Source organism: Phascolarctos cinereus, unplaced genomic scaffold (assembly GCF_003287225.1).
Source record: "Phascolarctos cinereus isolate Bilbo 61053 unplaced genomic scaffold, phaCin_HiC Scaffold_1;HRSCAF=81, whole genome shotgun sequence".
Lineage (NCBI taxonomy): Eukaryota > Metazoa > Chordata > Mammalia > Diprotodontia > Phascolarctidae > Phascolarctos > Phascolarctos cinereus.
The window spans coordinates 264,728,070-264,744,371 of record NW_027555514.1 but is presented as its reverse complement, the minus strand read 5'-3'; the positions used below and the strand labels follow the sequence as shown (position 1 = coordinate 264,744,371).

At 39.9% G+C, this 16,302-nt stretch overlaps 1 protein-coding gene across 1 annotated transcript in view; it reads left to right on the top strand.

Annotated features, from left to right (window-relative positions):
* The window catches only part of NTN4 (netrin 4), a 149,250-nt gene extending 139,212 nt beyond the window's left edge, over window positions 1-10,038 (top strand). Inside the window, 1 exon segment of the mRNA XM_021006486.2 lies at window positions 1,965-10,038. Within this exon segment, the coding sequence (XP_020862145.1) occupies window positions 1,965-2,101 (137 nt within the window). The 3' untranslated portion in view covers window positions 2,102-10,038.
* Window positions 10,039-16,302: the final 6,264 nt, after the last annotated feature.

Below are 16,302 nucleotides of genomic sequence, written 5' to 3'. Positions count from 1 at the left end.
ATGTTGACTGACTGATGTCCAACCTCTCTGGACTTGGCTAACCTGGTTCTCAGGTAGAAGACACAACATCTAACTTTCCAACATAGTAGGACCTAAGAGGAGGCAGCTAGATGGCTCAATAGGTAGAGTCCTGGACCTGGAATCAGGAAGACCTGACTGCAAATCTAGCTTCAGACACTTATGAGCTGTGTGATTCTGGGCAAGTCCTTTAACCTCTATTTGCCTCAGTCCACTGAATAAGGAAACCACTCCAGTATCTTTGCCAGGAAAACCCCATGGACAGCATTGGTGTGCTGTGGTCTGCAGGGTCACAAAGAGTCAGCCGTGACTGAACCACTGAACCACAAGGACCTAAGAACCCAAACTTGTACTCTGCTGTCATACAGAGAGCCCTAGGTCATCCACATGCCATGTGATAAGGTATCAGAGTAGGCCTTTAGTGGCAGATATAAAAAAGTAGCTATTATCCCACACCTCCCTCAGTAATTCGTTCCAGGGATAAGAAAGATGATGGCTAGAAAGAGTTGCCAGAGCTGTGGTGGCCCAAGCTAAACATCCCAGTACCCAGAGCCAAAGCGTCCTAGAACATCTGAAGGGCTTGGGGGTTGAACAGAGATGAGGCATTTTTGCAGCTGTAGAGGGAAGGGCCAGCAGGCAGAGAGAAGCTGTCAAGAGGCAGATACTGGCTTATCATGCCTAACATTGAGTGGTCGGGGTGTGAGTCATCTGTGTGACTTCCCCCTCACCTGAATCAGCGTGACCGCACTGTATGTATTTTTGTGAGGATTCCTTTTCATGCCTGGGTTTGAGTGTGTAGATGTCAGCAAGGGCCCTTCCACCTCTTAAAAACGCTGTTGTCCTGGGATGAAAGCTGTGAGTACCAGGGGATAAAGCTTTCCCTAACTTTTAAAAAGACATTAAGAACAAAAGGTTGATGGAGGTGGGGAGGTGTGGTGTGGAACGTTGCATATATTGTCAAAGGCCTTTGATGTGTTGTTTGGTTTTATTAAACTAGGTTTTTTTTTTCCTTTTTTCATCTTTGTTCAGAAGGCCTGCTGGGTGGCAGAGGGGTGGGGGAGGATGTGCTTGAAAATGAATAAGATGCAAAAACAAAAGGCATCAATCTTTTTTTTTAATGTAAATACAAAAAAAAAATGGTTTAACTTTTGTTTTGACTTCCCTCCAGGAAGTGGACTACTTCCTAACCAGGCTTCTGCCAAGCTAAGTCAGAGTCATCAGAGTTCATCACAGTTGGAAATATTATAGCAGTTATTCAAAGAGTTATTCAAAAGTCCTTTGTCATGCTTTTGTTTTTCCTCTCTGGCAGGTTCGTGTATGTATATTTTGTCTGCCCAATTAGATCTTACACTTCTTGCAGTAGAAACCAAATCGGCTCCTTTTATGTCCCTTACAACATCCAGTATGATGCCAAGCACCCAATAGATGTTACTTGGATCAGCAGTGAATGAATGGCTAGATCTGTGAGAGCATCAAGAAAAACAAAATAGCTTTTTGGTGATCTGCTCTTTCTACTTCAGGGGCCCTCAAAGGTCCAGACACGCTCTAGCCGATTTATTTTTGAGAAATCTAGATCTGTAGCCATAATTGTTGTAACACTTCATTGCTTTAAAAATGCATATAATGATACATAAAAACAAACCAAGGCTTCAAAAATGGCATACTTTAAAAAAATTTAACGAATATTTTTAAGCTCTTTTCTCTTCAAATTCAATAATTATTTAAGAAAAATCAAGCTTTCGTGTACCATTCAAATGCCTCTGGTCTATTAATTGAATGGTGAGCTCTGTATCTGCTAAATATGTGGCCCAGATCAAATGGTCTTGCTGGCACCTGTCTGATGGGCCTTGCTCCCACTGAGGAGAACAGAGTCTTTGGTCTGTCCTTCTCTTTCAAATGAGGCTTCATGTTGCATACTTCTTTATATCTTGTTATCTACCTTTTAGGTTTAGAGTACCTTATCGCAGGACATGAAGATGTAAGAACAGGAAGACTAGTTGTGAATATGAAAAGTTTTGTCCAGCACTGGAAACCAGCTCTTGGAAGAAGAGTCATGGAGATTCTAAAAAGAGATTGCAAGTAACAGAAAAGGCGTGTGGTCCCTAGTGGCATTTCTCTATGCATGAAATGCAAACTTAATGGAAAAGAGATCTCAAAAATGAAACTGGAATGTAAAAAAAAAGTGCCAAAATGCATAAAGAAGTGTTGCAGTACATAGGTTTCATCTGATCCCTTCTTTGGCAAATGTTTAAGTTATATATGATAACTTCTTTGAGAAAAGTTGACAATTATTTGCATAAAGAGATGGAAAGTTGAACAAGATGTTGATAACTGGCCTCTATGGGACTGATTCTGAAATTCACATATGATGGGAAGCACTATAATAGCATCATAATATTTCACAGTTATCCATTAAGAGTAATGTGTCTGATTGAGAACTACCAGCATCAAAGATGTTGCTTGCATTTCTGCTATTTAAAGTCATTAGCAGGACTTCACCTAAGCACCCCAAGGACCTTATGTTAACAAAGGTGTTTCTTAAAAGAGCCTTATTTTGTTCACTGTGTACAAACTTTGGTCCGTAAGGTGTTAAATGGATCCTCTCCACATGTAAATGATCTCTCCTTGTATAAAGCACTTTACTGCCTACCACTTTGTGATGCGGAAGTTTGGAGTTTTTACTGAGGGAAGGGAAAGAAGATGGTGGTGATGGTGGCGGGGAACCTCCAGAAACTGAAGCACCCATACACACACCCTGTAAGTGTGGAATAAAACAGGACAAGTGAAAGAGGTTGTCCACTGAACACTCGGACAAGCCTTCTGAAGATGCAATCTTAAGAAAAAAAATGTGCTTGCACTGAAGTCCCAACTTCAGACCAGTGTTTAGATTCTGCAGATATTCACTGTGATGGAACTTTTTTAAAAAATAAATTAAAAAGAAAAGTCTTTAAAACAAGATGATGTAATCATCAGTAGAGAAGAACTCTGCCTGGATAAAATGAAACAGACCTTAAAGAGAAATCCCCCTTTTCAACTGCACAAGCCAGCAATTCGAAAATGATTGTGGATGGGGAATTTATTTTATTTCCATGGTTAGTGTTTGTCTCCATGTTAAACTGGTTTTCCTCCATGTCTTTATTTGCAGCTTATATGGTCATTATTTCTCTCCATTACTATCACCAACGTATGTGACAGTTCACCAAATTAATTACCAATTTTGTCGTTATTCATCTTCTGTAATCCTTTTCAACACTACCTACAGCCTCTTCTGTACTTGAGTATACAAAAATGAACTTCAGTGCTGTAAGAATCGCATTATATCACTTCCTATACAGAACATATTTTTCTGAGGTCCTGTGGACTTTGCAAAATACATATATATATATAGTGTGGGTAATTTGTTTTTATATTTCATATATAATAAAAGAATATGATTTCCTGATCATCATTTTAAAGTGCTTTAGTCTCATAAGAAATTAGCTCAGGGGCAACTAGGTGGCGCAGTGGATACAGCACTGGCCCTGGAGTCAGGAGGACCTGAGTTCAAATGCGGCCTCAGACACATAATACTTCCTAACTGTATGACTCTGGGCAAGTCACTTAACCCCAATTGCCTCACTTTAAAAAAAAAAAAAGAAAGAAAGAAATTAGCTCAACCCCAGTTTCTTGCATTAAGAAAACAAAAATATCCACTACTTAGATTTAGAATTGGACGGAACCCTAGAAGCCACCTGTTCTAACCCCTTCATTTTAGTGACGGGGAAACTGAAGTTAGTCCCAAAGGTTAAATGACTGATGCACACTTAGACATATAGTAACTTTCTGTGCTGCTGTTTTCCTGAGATTTTGGTTTAGAGTAGAGTTTGGCCCCAGTAGACTATGTTTCTACAAACATCGTGTGTGTGTGTGTGTGTGTGTGTGTATGTATCTTTGCAAGGATGGCAAAAAAAGAAGCTAAAGCAGGGGTAGGGAACCTGCAGCCTCAAGGCCACGTATGACCCTCTAAATCCTCAAGTGCGGCCTTTGACTGAATCCAAACTTCACAGAACAAATCCGCCTAGTAAAAGGATTTGTTCTGTATAACATGGACTCAGTCAAAAAGCCACACCCTAGGACCTAGAAGGCCACAGGTTCTCCATCCCTAAGCTAAAAGAATAATTTTAAATGTACTGCATATAGGTTTCATTCTTAAACTTCTGGATGACCCAACACTATCCTTATATGTTTCACGTAATTAAAAATCTATTTTCAAATTTATGAAATAACTATAGCTTTTAGACTTTTAAAGTAATTAGATTTTAAAATGTACTGGATCCTGATTTTCTTATCATTTCTAAATGTTTTTACCCTACGAAATATCTTTTTTGCAGTGTCTTTATTTTTTTAGGTGCATTTATTTTTAACATTCTTATTTTTTTGATTTTGAATTCTACATTCTCCCCTCCCCACCTGACCCTCCTCCATCCATTGAGAAGTCAAGCAATATGATATCAGTAATACATGTGAAATCATGCAAAACACATTTCCATATTAGCCATGTTTGCAGTATCTTTAAATAGTTTTCAATCATAATTACCTCATATTGTCTTCTTTCCTGTTGCACAAATCATTTGAAACTCTTGCACTGCAGTTTTAACTTTCTTAAACAAGTTTATAATTTCCAAAGTAGTAGGAAAGCAACATGGTACAGTGGGAAGACTGCAGGATTTGGAGTCAAGAGGGCCTAGGTTCAAATACTGGCTTTCCACATACTACATGTATAAGCTTGTGCAAGTCACTACCTCCCTGGGCCTCAGGCTCCATATTTGTAAAATGGGGGGCTTTGGATAGGTCCCTTCTAGCTCAAGTGATATGATTACAAATTATATATGATCCTATAAGTAAATAAATGACAAGCAGTAACGTTCTCAGTCAACAAAAACAGAAACAGAGTGTCTAGTGGGGCTGCGCTCCTGATGGCCTAATTCCCATTCTACTTTAGACCTTTACAGGTTACAACTTTGAGTTGAATGTAATAAAGATTAAATTAAATAGAGACAAATATAAAGCCCTACATTGGGGCTCATTATATCAAACACATAAATTCAAGATGAAGGAATAATGGCAAATGAAAAAGACATCTGCTAGTTTCAGGGGACTGCAAACTTAGCATGAGTCGGCAGTAATTTAGCAACCAAACAACTCCATGAATAGAAGCCGTGTTTTCTGACAAGGAAAGGTGAGAGTTCTGCTGTCCCCTGCCTTGGTCAGAGCACATCTGAAGTGTTGTGTCCAGGTGTGGGTGTCACAGTTTAGAAAGGTTAACAAGCTGGAGCATGCCTAGAAGAGGGCAACCAGGGTGGTGAGAGGCCTGGCTACCGTGTCATAAGATCATCGTTACAGGGACTAGAAATATTTAACCCAGAAGACAAGACCTAGGAGGAATACCACAACTGTCTTCAGATATTTGAAGGGATATCGTATCTGTTCTGCCTCGTCCCAAAGGAGAGAAATTGGAATATTGGGTGAAAACTGCAGAAGTAGATTTTGGTGCTTTCCTAATGACTAGAATTGTCCAGAAATGGAGTGGGCAGCCTTTGAAGATTAAAAGGTGCCCCATCACTTGAGGTCTTCAGAAAGAGGCCAGATGGCCATCTGTGGAGCATGTATCTTCTGCCAAGACAGAAAACTGAACGAAGCTTTCACTCATGGCTTCACACGCATATGAGGACTTTTCCTTCCCAACTATTCTGATGGCCTTCCCCACTCCACCGCCATCCCTTCCCCAGAGCTCTCTACCATCTGTTTCTCTACTTTATTAGTCAGCAGGTTGCATGAGTAACTTCCAAATACATCAGGCATGCTTTGCCTGAGGTCAGCACAGTTTTTGCCCTCACGTTACATCATTCACCCTGCAGAGGAATGTTGCTAATATTTAATGTCTGATGCAATGGAAAGTCCCAGGAATAGGATAACCTTTTCAGAGTTCCACTAATGAGGCCAAATCTATGGGGAAGTGACCATTTAATTCTAAAATCCATGTACATCTGGCTGTACTCAACAGAAAGATGCAGTGTAGATTAACAGAACTCTTAGAGGGGAAATGGATGCAACTTTTTTACAAAGCAAATCCATCCCTCAATGATCAGAAATCAATTATCAACAATGGAGAGTTAGAAGAAAGGAATCTCAAAAATTCTCCATCCTTTTCTTGCTCCATTAGGGCATGGAAGACCACTGCAGCTGACAAGCTCTGTCCACGGTCCCCAGGGTTCGTTTCCTTTTGTGTTCATTGTTTCAGTGACAGGCTGTCCCCAAACCTAACCTTATCAAAGAGTCAAAGCTACTCACAACTTCTTTCCCACAGTTCAGTAGAAAAATATTTATGAATAACTATAACATTGCATGGGAGATTTGCACAAGAGAATGAAAGGGAAGCAAAGAGGTGTCTTTTGGGATACCAGTAAGGAAATTTTTAAAGAAAAGTGCCAATTCACACCCACACTGAGCCCAAAGGATTTAATTAAAATCTTTTTTTTCCTACAGCGACACCATGACCACATTTGACACTGCCTAAATGCCATTTAAAGTGACAAATTTCCAGGCATATTTTTTGAGTGACTAAAAAGGAAATATGTTAGACATGAAAAAGGGAAATGAATAGAGGTGAAAGACATTTGGAAATTATGAGCTATAAGTTTGAAAAGGCAAAAAGGGGCACTACAGGCATACCCTGCCTAATCTCATCATTTGGTTCCACCAAAATTAAGTAAGTGAATAGATAAATAGGTAGGTAGATAGATAGATAGATAGATAGATAGATAGATAGATAGATAGATAGATAGATAAAGACAGAACAACACTTATATGAGACAGTTCCTTAGGGATTTTTCAAGGGAGAGGTACAGACCTATGATTTCATTGGCATAGAGAGCTCTCAATGAAGAAACTCCCTCTATCAATGCAGGTTTATAACTTATAATCTTTAAGCAGTGGTTCTTGGATTCAAAAAACATTTTGATAATTATATTTGAATAGATTTGGCTTCCTTTGTAATCCTATGTATTTTATTTTGTGCATTCAAAAACATTCTGAAAAGGGGTCCATAAGCTTCACTAGATTATCAAAAGGGTCCAGGACACAAAACAGGTTAAGAACCTCTGTCAAAGAGAGTTGTCTGGGCCACTGAGAGGTAATGTGACTTGCCCAATGTCACACAGCCAATATATATCAAGAAGGGGATTTAAACCCAGGTTTCCTTCCACCAGTCCTATCTCTCTTCCATCAGAGACTTACCATAGAAGCACCATTTCCTCCATGAATGGTACCATATAGTTAATAACTTTATTAATTATACTGGCTGACTGTCATCTTCCCAGCTCTCCATACTCCAAGTTGCAATATATCCCATTGTCCCACTGTGTCCTTATTTACACAATTTTTCTTCTGTCTTCCTCACCGTTATTCTCACTGTTGTAATTCCTATCACAGGGGTAAAATTTATCATCATTTATATTTAAGATGAACCTTTTTTACCTTTCACCTGTATTCTGGAGTCCAACTATATCTCACGTATATTAGCCTACTATTCTATTGTTAATATTCTTGAGCCACTAACCTGTGGATTTCAAAAGCATTTTTAATTCTTTCAGCCCTGTGATACATGAGCTATAGAAGCAAGGAAAGAGAACAAATGCAGTATGCAGAAACTTTTATAGGTGAGAGAGAACAAATACCAGAGAAGAGGAAGTAAACCTATAGAAGAACATAAGAGAGCAATAGACAGAAAAGAAAGGTGTTTTTTTCAAGTAAGTATGTGTCAACTCTTTCATCTTGGTAGTATAAGAAAAAAGTGAAAGTTATACATATTTAACAGACAAATTATTTCTTTCTAAACTAAGGCAAGGTCTATGTGACATGCTTCTCAACCACATGAAAAAAATTCCCCGAATCACTAAGATGAAAAGAAATGCAAATTAAAACAGCAGCTTGTACCCTGAAAATTGCCAAAGATGATAAAATATGCAAATTGTCTATGTTGAAGGGGCTGTGGAAAGACAGTTGTATTAAGTGCTATTGGGGGAATCCTAAATTGGTCCATCCATTCTGGGAAACAGTTTGGAATTATCAAGAAATGTGACTAAACTGTTCATCATTTTCACCTGTAATCCTGTTACTAGGCGTATATTCCAGAGGTCATGGAAATGGCCATACATACCAAAATATTAACTTTTGTGGAAGATAAGTGAGTGTCCATCAGTTGGGAGAATGAGTTAAGGAATTGTAGAATATAAAAATGATGGAATACTATTGTGCTATAAGTCATAACAAATAGGAGGCATTCAGAAAAGCTTGGGAAGAGATGTCGACTAATGCAAAATAAGGTGAGCAGAAGTCAGAGAGCAGTATATTCAGTCACAACTATAGAAATGTCAGCAACACTCAGAGACAGCCCAACTCGGATTAATTGCAATGGCCAGTCCTGGTTCCAGAGAACAGATAATGAAACACTTCTTGTACCTCAGTACAAGGGATACAGAATGTCACACATGGTGTCAGCACAATCATTTTGATTTCAGTTTGGTTTCACTGTTCATTATTGCAGACCTGGGTTCAGTGAGTACCAGGAAATGTCTAGGGTAAAAAAAGCCAAGGATATTGATTAAAACTTGAAAGATAAAAGAGGAAAAAATGAGAAAGGTTTCAAAATTTCAAGGACAAACTGTTCTTCTCTTACCCACTCTGTGTTAGCCATCTTTCAATAGTTGTGTTTTTTTAAAGTGCTAAAGATAAGACAGTACAGAAATCTGAGTTATTGAGTTTGGGTATTAACTGGAATGACTCCTTGATAACTCTAAAGAAACTTCTCGTCTATAAAACATCTCCAAATGGAACAAAAATTTGTCAGTTTGGTACATTCTGGAATCAGATTTTAAATGTGTCCTAAAGACATACAAAACCAACAAACTCGGTGTTTTTACATGGGTTTAACATCACAGCTACCTGAGAGTATTTATTACTACTCTATAGGCAAAACTCATTTGATAGTGTAAAAATAATTCTTGTTGGCAAAACTCTATTCTTTCATTAGTTCTATTGTAAAAATACCTCTTGCTCTAGATGTATCTCCACATCATTATAAATCTGTTTTATGCTTCGTATAAGACACCGTGGTATCATGGCAAGATCAATGACCTTGAAACCAGAAATCCTGAGTTTGAATTTGGTCTCTGATACTTATGAAGTTGGGGGTAGGAGGTGGTAAGTCTACTCACTACCTCCCTTCCCCCAGCCCAATTGATGTAATCACAGAAAATACAAGACAGTTTACTGAGCTAGTGAGGTGTTGGAAAGTACAAAGGCGTGTCTTGCCTTGTTCTTCCTTTATGAAGTGTGAAAAGGTTTCCTTGATGAAACTGAAACGCAGCTTGCCATTGGCTGGATAAAGAACACTGCTTGGGCTGCTATTAAATGATAAACCTGCCAGCCTTGGAGACACTGGAGGAACAGTTGAAGCAGAAAGTCCCTTTGTGGAGTGAGACCCTGCAGCTCTACCAAAGGGCAAGGTTGGGGATCTGTCCCTGTCCATAGGCTTTGTCATCTTGCTGTGGAGTTACTTGCCTATCAAGAGACGTGACAACCAACAGAGAACAGAGAGAGAATGAGTTGGTGGAAGTAGTTCCAAGCAATGGGACCCCTAGCAGCAGGGAAGAGAGCCTGCGTGGATTCAGGAGATGAGTAGCCCTGGCCATTGAGAGTTGAGCAGCTCTGGAAAGCCCAGCTGAATGGCCACCTAGCCCAGAGGGGAGCGGCATGAAGATGCCACAAGGAGAAAAAGGACATGGGGCCTGTAGTACCTGATGCTTGAATTGTCCTGGCCTATATATGCTCCCTACATGTACTCTTTTCTACCACTGTACTTACTCTTTGTGCTAAGTGTATGTGTGGAAGAATGTGCCTCTGGTTTATGGAAGGGATGGATGTTTTGTAGCTACACTGGTTACTCTGCCATCTCAGTAAAATGCCTTTGCTTTGAGTAAATTGTGTCTACTGGTCTCCTTGTATCTGTAACACACTGGTGGGCTCTCATGAGGTTTGAGTACAGACAAGTCAGTGTTTGCACCTTTCTTTGATAAACAACCATGGGTTTTAAAAGAGCAGACGTAGAAAGTGCCTTGGAACAGCAGTTAGTAACCACTTCTGGGATCAAGCCTGCCATTGTAAATGAGGTGGAGGAGTAAGAGTGCTCTTGGAGGAAATCCTACATTTACTAAACTAGCCTCAATTTCCTCATCAGAAGAGGAGGTACTTGCCCCACCACACAGAGTTGTTTTGAGAAAAGTGCTTTATAAATCTTAAAGTCCTATATAAATGTGAATTATTCATCAGGGACTAATGGATTAATCAAATAAAATTCATCTATTCTGTTATTCACCTAATGTGTTACCCTTCAAGATCACACAATACCTTATTGACCTGATTAAAATCACACACCTCTGGGCCTTTTTAAATAATTATTTTAGCTGCAAGTGGCAAGCTAGAAGAAGAGATATCAAGTCATTTAGGCCTTTCAATGCCAAACAAATCACACCAAAAGACAGTTTCTTTCTCTGCCTATTTGTGTGACCAGTGCTGTTCCCCACCCCTGAGGCACACTTATTTATTCTCTGATAGAAGTCTGAGGGATAGAAAGAAGGAAAAGAGAGAAGAAAGGGAAGAAGCTATGAATTTGTGGAAGGCATGAGAGGGAGCAGGGAAGCATCATTAAACCACAGAAAGCTCTCAGCAAGTCATTTATAGGGCATTTGACCAGCGTTGTTGACAAAAGGGTCAGGTATTTTTCCCTCTTCTCCCATTGCATACACACACACACACACACACACACACACACACACACACACACACACACACACTCCATCCCCTATCTTCATGTCACCCTGACCTAGTGACCTTCAGCAGCCAGGAGAACTTTTGAGAAGACTTGAGGACAGACAGACAAGTGGATATTTTTATCTGTGTTTTCTCTTTTCTTTGATAAATATTATATGAAATAGCTTGCAGAAAAAATATAGAGTATACAGTTAATTTTCTTTAAATCACACCAAATCTTTTTTTTTAATCTTACCTAGAAAAAGAAACCTTTGAGTTTTTAGATCCGCTCATTTTCACTAAGTCTTGAAAGAGGGAACTTAATGACTCCTCAGTCAAACGACTTTTTGGTAAGCAGGGACTCCGTTGCATAGAGTCATTTGATAGATTGTAAATGTCCTTAAGCCATGTGGTCGCATTCCAGTAGGAAGGCGGAAGTCCGGAACTCTTTCCCCATAATGGGTTAAATAGCCTTCAGTAAATGGCTGCAGTTTCCTACCTCAGTTTCTCTCTATATAAAGGAAAGATAATCCCTTTTCAAGTTCTAGGGATGTTAGAAAACATGAGGTAAGGTGGTTTGTTTGGTTTGGGTTTTATTATTTGGGTGTTGGTGGGGATTTTTGGTCTTGTTTTGTATTTAATATCCTAAAGTAATCCAAGTTAAGATGTGACATTCTCTACCAAAGAATTTGTTTCCAAAGAAGAAACTCAGCAGTGTCACCACAGGCCTCCCTCACCAAGGCTGCAGCAGCAGCCACTGTTTACCCTGGATGAATTGAAAGCAATAAATGACTAAATTCTTCAGAGCAAAAAGCAGTTATAATTGGATAATGACCACAAAGCATCAGTTTCTGAGGTGCCCTTAATGCCCAGAGGGAAGCAACAGCATTCTTCCTCCCACAGCCCTATTATGGAGCTGACAGGGTCCTGCTCTGTGCCGCGCTCATTAATTTTCCTGTTGGGCTTCAAGATTTACGACAGCTTTGTCTGACACGCATGTGTTAGACAGGTATTGTTACATGCCTGCATAAGCCACAGAGGGAGCAGTGCCTGGCTGCTCTCCCCCAATGCCTGCTGCGGGCTCATCACGTCACAGCAGCTTGGGAAGATTCACTTGAATCTATGAGGAGAAATAATAATAATAGAAGACATTCTAGTCATTCTTTCAACCCTTTGAGAAGTCCCACTGCATTCCAGCCACAAAGGAATTCAAGTCCCTAGCTCAGTGTCAGTGCCCCACTCCTAGCCATGTGGGCTTTATCCATGTAATAAACCGATGCTTCATAATTAACTCCATAAATTCACTGCCAGCCTTCCTAACCATGAACCATGGCCTGTTTCTATGGGAAGGTCAAACTTTTGTTTTGTAAATTATTTTCAGTCCCAAATTCCAACAGACTGGCCCAGCATCCTCAATTCAAGGCTCTGAGATCCTTGGGGCTGGGCACAGAGACACTAGTTAGCATGGACTATTTCCTGCGAAGCTGGGGGTTGCTGTGATTGCTTTGTTTTATCCTTTTATAAAATGCCCTAATTTCAGGGATTTATCATTATCATAACACACCTTACAGGGAAAGCACGCTACCCTATCATGGATAACCGCCTGTATCAGACCAAATATTGATGGAAAACTTTTTCCAGCAAATACTCTGGTCTTGTTCTGATGTTATTTTTCTTTTATTAGAAGGCTGGTCTTCCTATTCATGCTCTACTCATTCTTTCCTCTATACAGAAAAGTAGTTAGTTAGAAGATCTTAATAAGAGTAGTACAATTAAATAAAAATAAGACTCTAGAAAACTGTTCGTATTTTTTAATGCAAAGAAAACTGCCTCAGTGAATGGTGCCCCAGGGCAGTTTCAACTAATTCAGCTCAAATTTATCAAACTGTTACCAGGAGACAAGCTTACTGACCTTGACAGTCCAACAGGGGTAATCTTTATACTATATGAAGATAAATAATATCTTCAGCGTGCCCTAGGCCCTGAACAAATTTCTTTCATCACCAGCAATTTATGCGTCTTTGTTCCCATGCATTCTTTTAGATTGAACATGGGTGGGGGAGGGAAGAGGAGAAGAAAATACTCCCTATCCAGCTTTTGAGTGTTACTTGGGAGGAAGATGGATAGGTCTTTGGTGTCTGCGATTCCAGGATCCCCTCCTGCCTGAATATATATGTATTTCCGGCCTCGCCTTTGGTTCTCTGTTCTGTTACTTTCACTGTGGACCCAAAACTGTTTTGTATCCTCCTGAAGTACTGAACAGCATGGTGGATGGAGTCACAGTCTTAAGAGAGGCTGGCAGTTGAAACCTTAAGACGCTGCCCATTCATCCTCATTAGAAGCAGGAGAAAGGGGGTGGGATGGAGAGTAGCTTTCCATTCTGTTCTCTCTCTAGGACTGATTAATAATTATTCACCTTGTTCTCCTTCAAAAGACTCTAATTTTAGATGCAGAGGTAGAAGGAACCTCAGAGATCATGCTAGTCCAGCCCCAATATGTCACAGATGGAGAAACTGAAGCCCGAAGAGTGATTTCTGACTTGCTCACAGTCACGAATTCAACTCCACATCAAGAGCTTTTCCCCCACTAGCTAGAACTCCTTCCTGTTCCCTATCCTGCCACACGCTGTTATCTTTTCATGGGTACTTCCTGGTGCCTCAGACTGTGAGCTCCTTAAGCATAAGGACATGTTATACATCTCTGTCTTTCTTGTTGTTATTCATTCATTTCAGTCATGTGTGACTCTTCGTGACCTCATTTGGAGTTTTCTTGGCAGAGATACTGAAGTGGTTTGCCATTTCCTTCTCCAGTTCATTTTACAGAAGAGGAAACTAAGGCAAGCAGTGTGAAGTGACTTGCCTAGGGTCACACAGCTTATAAGTGTCTGAGGCCAGATTTGAACTCAGGAAAATGAGACTCCAGGCCAAGCACTCTATCCACTGTGCCACCTAACAGACTTTTATTTACCAGTTGTTGTGATTTTATTGTCCACATATCCATCAAAATCACAGTCTGTCATTTTTACAGTCAGATCACAAGAAGTTTTAATAGAAGAAATAGAATATTTAGAAATATATGGAAATAAACAGAAATAGAGTAAAACCATAATACGTACATTTAAGGTGAGGAAGAACATAGCTATGGTTCTTATAGTCTAAAACTCCCATTTTATAAATGAGGAAGTTGAAGCCCAGGGAGGGTGTCTGAGGAAATGCTGTGTAAGTAAAGGCTTGTTACCCAGAAACATAACAGGTCTATGTGGGCAAGGTCAGGATAGCCTGAGAACAAAGGTGAATATGAGTTATATTTAGATATCTACTTCTCATCCTCAAAATATCAACTAATGACATGCAGCACTACTTTTGGAGAAGGGATCACAGGGCTTCCAAACAGTTGAGTTACCCAAGATGTTAATTAATGTATTCAATAAAGTCTAAAGACATGTGAGTATAGGGTCTTCAGTAATTACATGTAGGTGTGTAAAACCCATATTAAATGGCAGTCAGGCCCTTTCTTATGAACACAACGATACTGAAATTGGTGTGTTTAATAATAATAACAATAGCTAGCATTTTTATAATACTTTAAGGTTTACAAAGTGCCTTGCAAATATTTCATTTTATACTCACAACAACCCTGAGCAGGAACTATTATTATTCCAATTTTATAAATGTGGAAACTGAGACAGACAGAGGTTATATGACTTGCCCAGGGTCACAGATAGTAAGTGCCTGAGGCTGGATTCAAGCTCAGGTCTTCCTGGATCCAGGTCCAGTGCCCTCTCTGCTGTACTACTTAACTGCCTGAGATCTCATTCTTTCATTTGCCCACATGAAAGCTTAGAAAGAACTGTTGAGAAAGGTACAAAGAGAAAACTCATCTGAGCAGGTCTGTGATCTCACTTCGACCATCCTTCTTCAGTTAATCTTTATTCTGTTTTAAGCTTCTTAAGGGCAGGAACTGTGTCTTTTTTTTTTTTAATCTTGATATCCCAATGTAGCACATGCTCTGGAGCTACTATCCCAGTTCATGAATCAGGTCTCCAGAGCACGGCTACTACATCCTATCAGGGCTTTAGAGTTAGTTATAAGAGTTGAGGGATGTATTTCTATTGCTATAGCTCATGAGCCCCCATCAGTGAGCTTCCCCAATGATTATCATTTAATATCACTTAGTCAACCAGACATAATTATAACTTTTAGAAAGACTTATTTCCTTAAGGTGTTACATTAAAAACAGTTGTTACAACATACCCTTCCCCAAAAAAAGTCTGTGACACACTCTCACCGGTACACAGAGTGCAAGAGAAAGTGGGCTCAGGTTTAGAGAGAACATGTAACAAATGGCAACGAATAGCTCCTGTAAGTACTTTTAGCTGGAGTCCTCAGATGTTCTCCTTAGGTATAATGCAGACTTTCTTCTGTGCTCTTTGTAAAGCCTTAAATTTGTTTCCCGCATTAAATCTACTATGTCCTTGGTTGCTGATGTAGAAACTGCCTTTAATCTTTGCTGTGTTGCTGTCCTGGAAATGCTGCTGGCATGTAAGTGAAAAGTCCCAATCCTCTTAAGGTACCCTTCTGACCAATGTGGGCAGAAGCAATGGAGAGAAGAGGCTGAGGTGCTCTCTTTCCCTCTAAGTGATTCATCCTCAAGGGGTTTAGCTAGAATGCTCTCCCCTAGCTCCTGCACACTCCAATTCCAGGAAGTATGATGGCATTATACAAGCCATAGAGGGTATGACCAAGTCTCTCAGCCAATCCAGACGACTTCATGTTGTACCTAAGGAGGTGTCCCAGCCCAGGATTCTTTGCAGTATACAATTATCTTTTAAATTCTCTCCTTCTGCTCTAATTGAACAATATTCTCCCTCTTAGATAATTCCATTAAAAGAGAATGAGTATCTGGCGTTAGAGTTCCATTATTCTTTTTGCAGAAACCGAGGACCGAATTATTGCTCACTCCCTGTAAATTCTCTTAGAAACGTTCTTCTGGCACCTCAGGTTCTGGCCTGAGTGAGCAAGGAGTGAGCAAACTTGCCTGAACCAACCTCCTGTGACTGCCTGTAGGTTGCAGGATCATTTATATGTAACAGATGTATATTATCTGAGGCTTTTATTCTTTTCCTTTACATTACATCTCCCAGGAGGCTTTGGGGAAGGAGAGTTCTGGGTTGTTGTTTTTTTTCCCCCAGAGGGCCATGAGCAATGTGTGGATGTCTCTGGACATATAACTTTTGGAGGTGAAGGTCAGAAATAGGGACATGTAGGAATGGACTTTGTCCATACCTAGTGAAGAAAGTTTTGATCTCACTAACAGAAAAGCCAGCAGACATGAACACTGAAGCAAGTGGGGTCTCATACAGATGAGGCAGTAACCAGTTCGGAGAGACAGTGAGGTAGAACCAAGGTTCCTACCATGGTTAAGTGATGAGCTAGG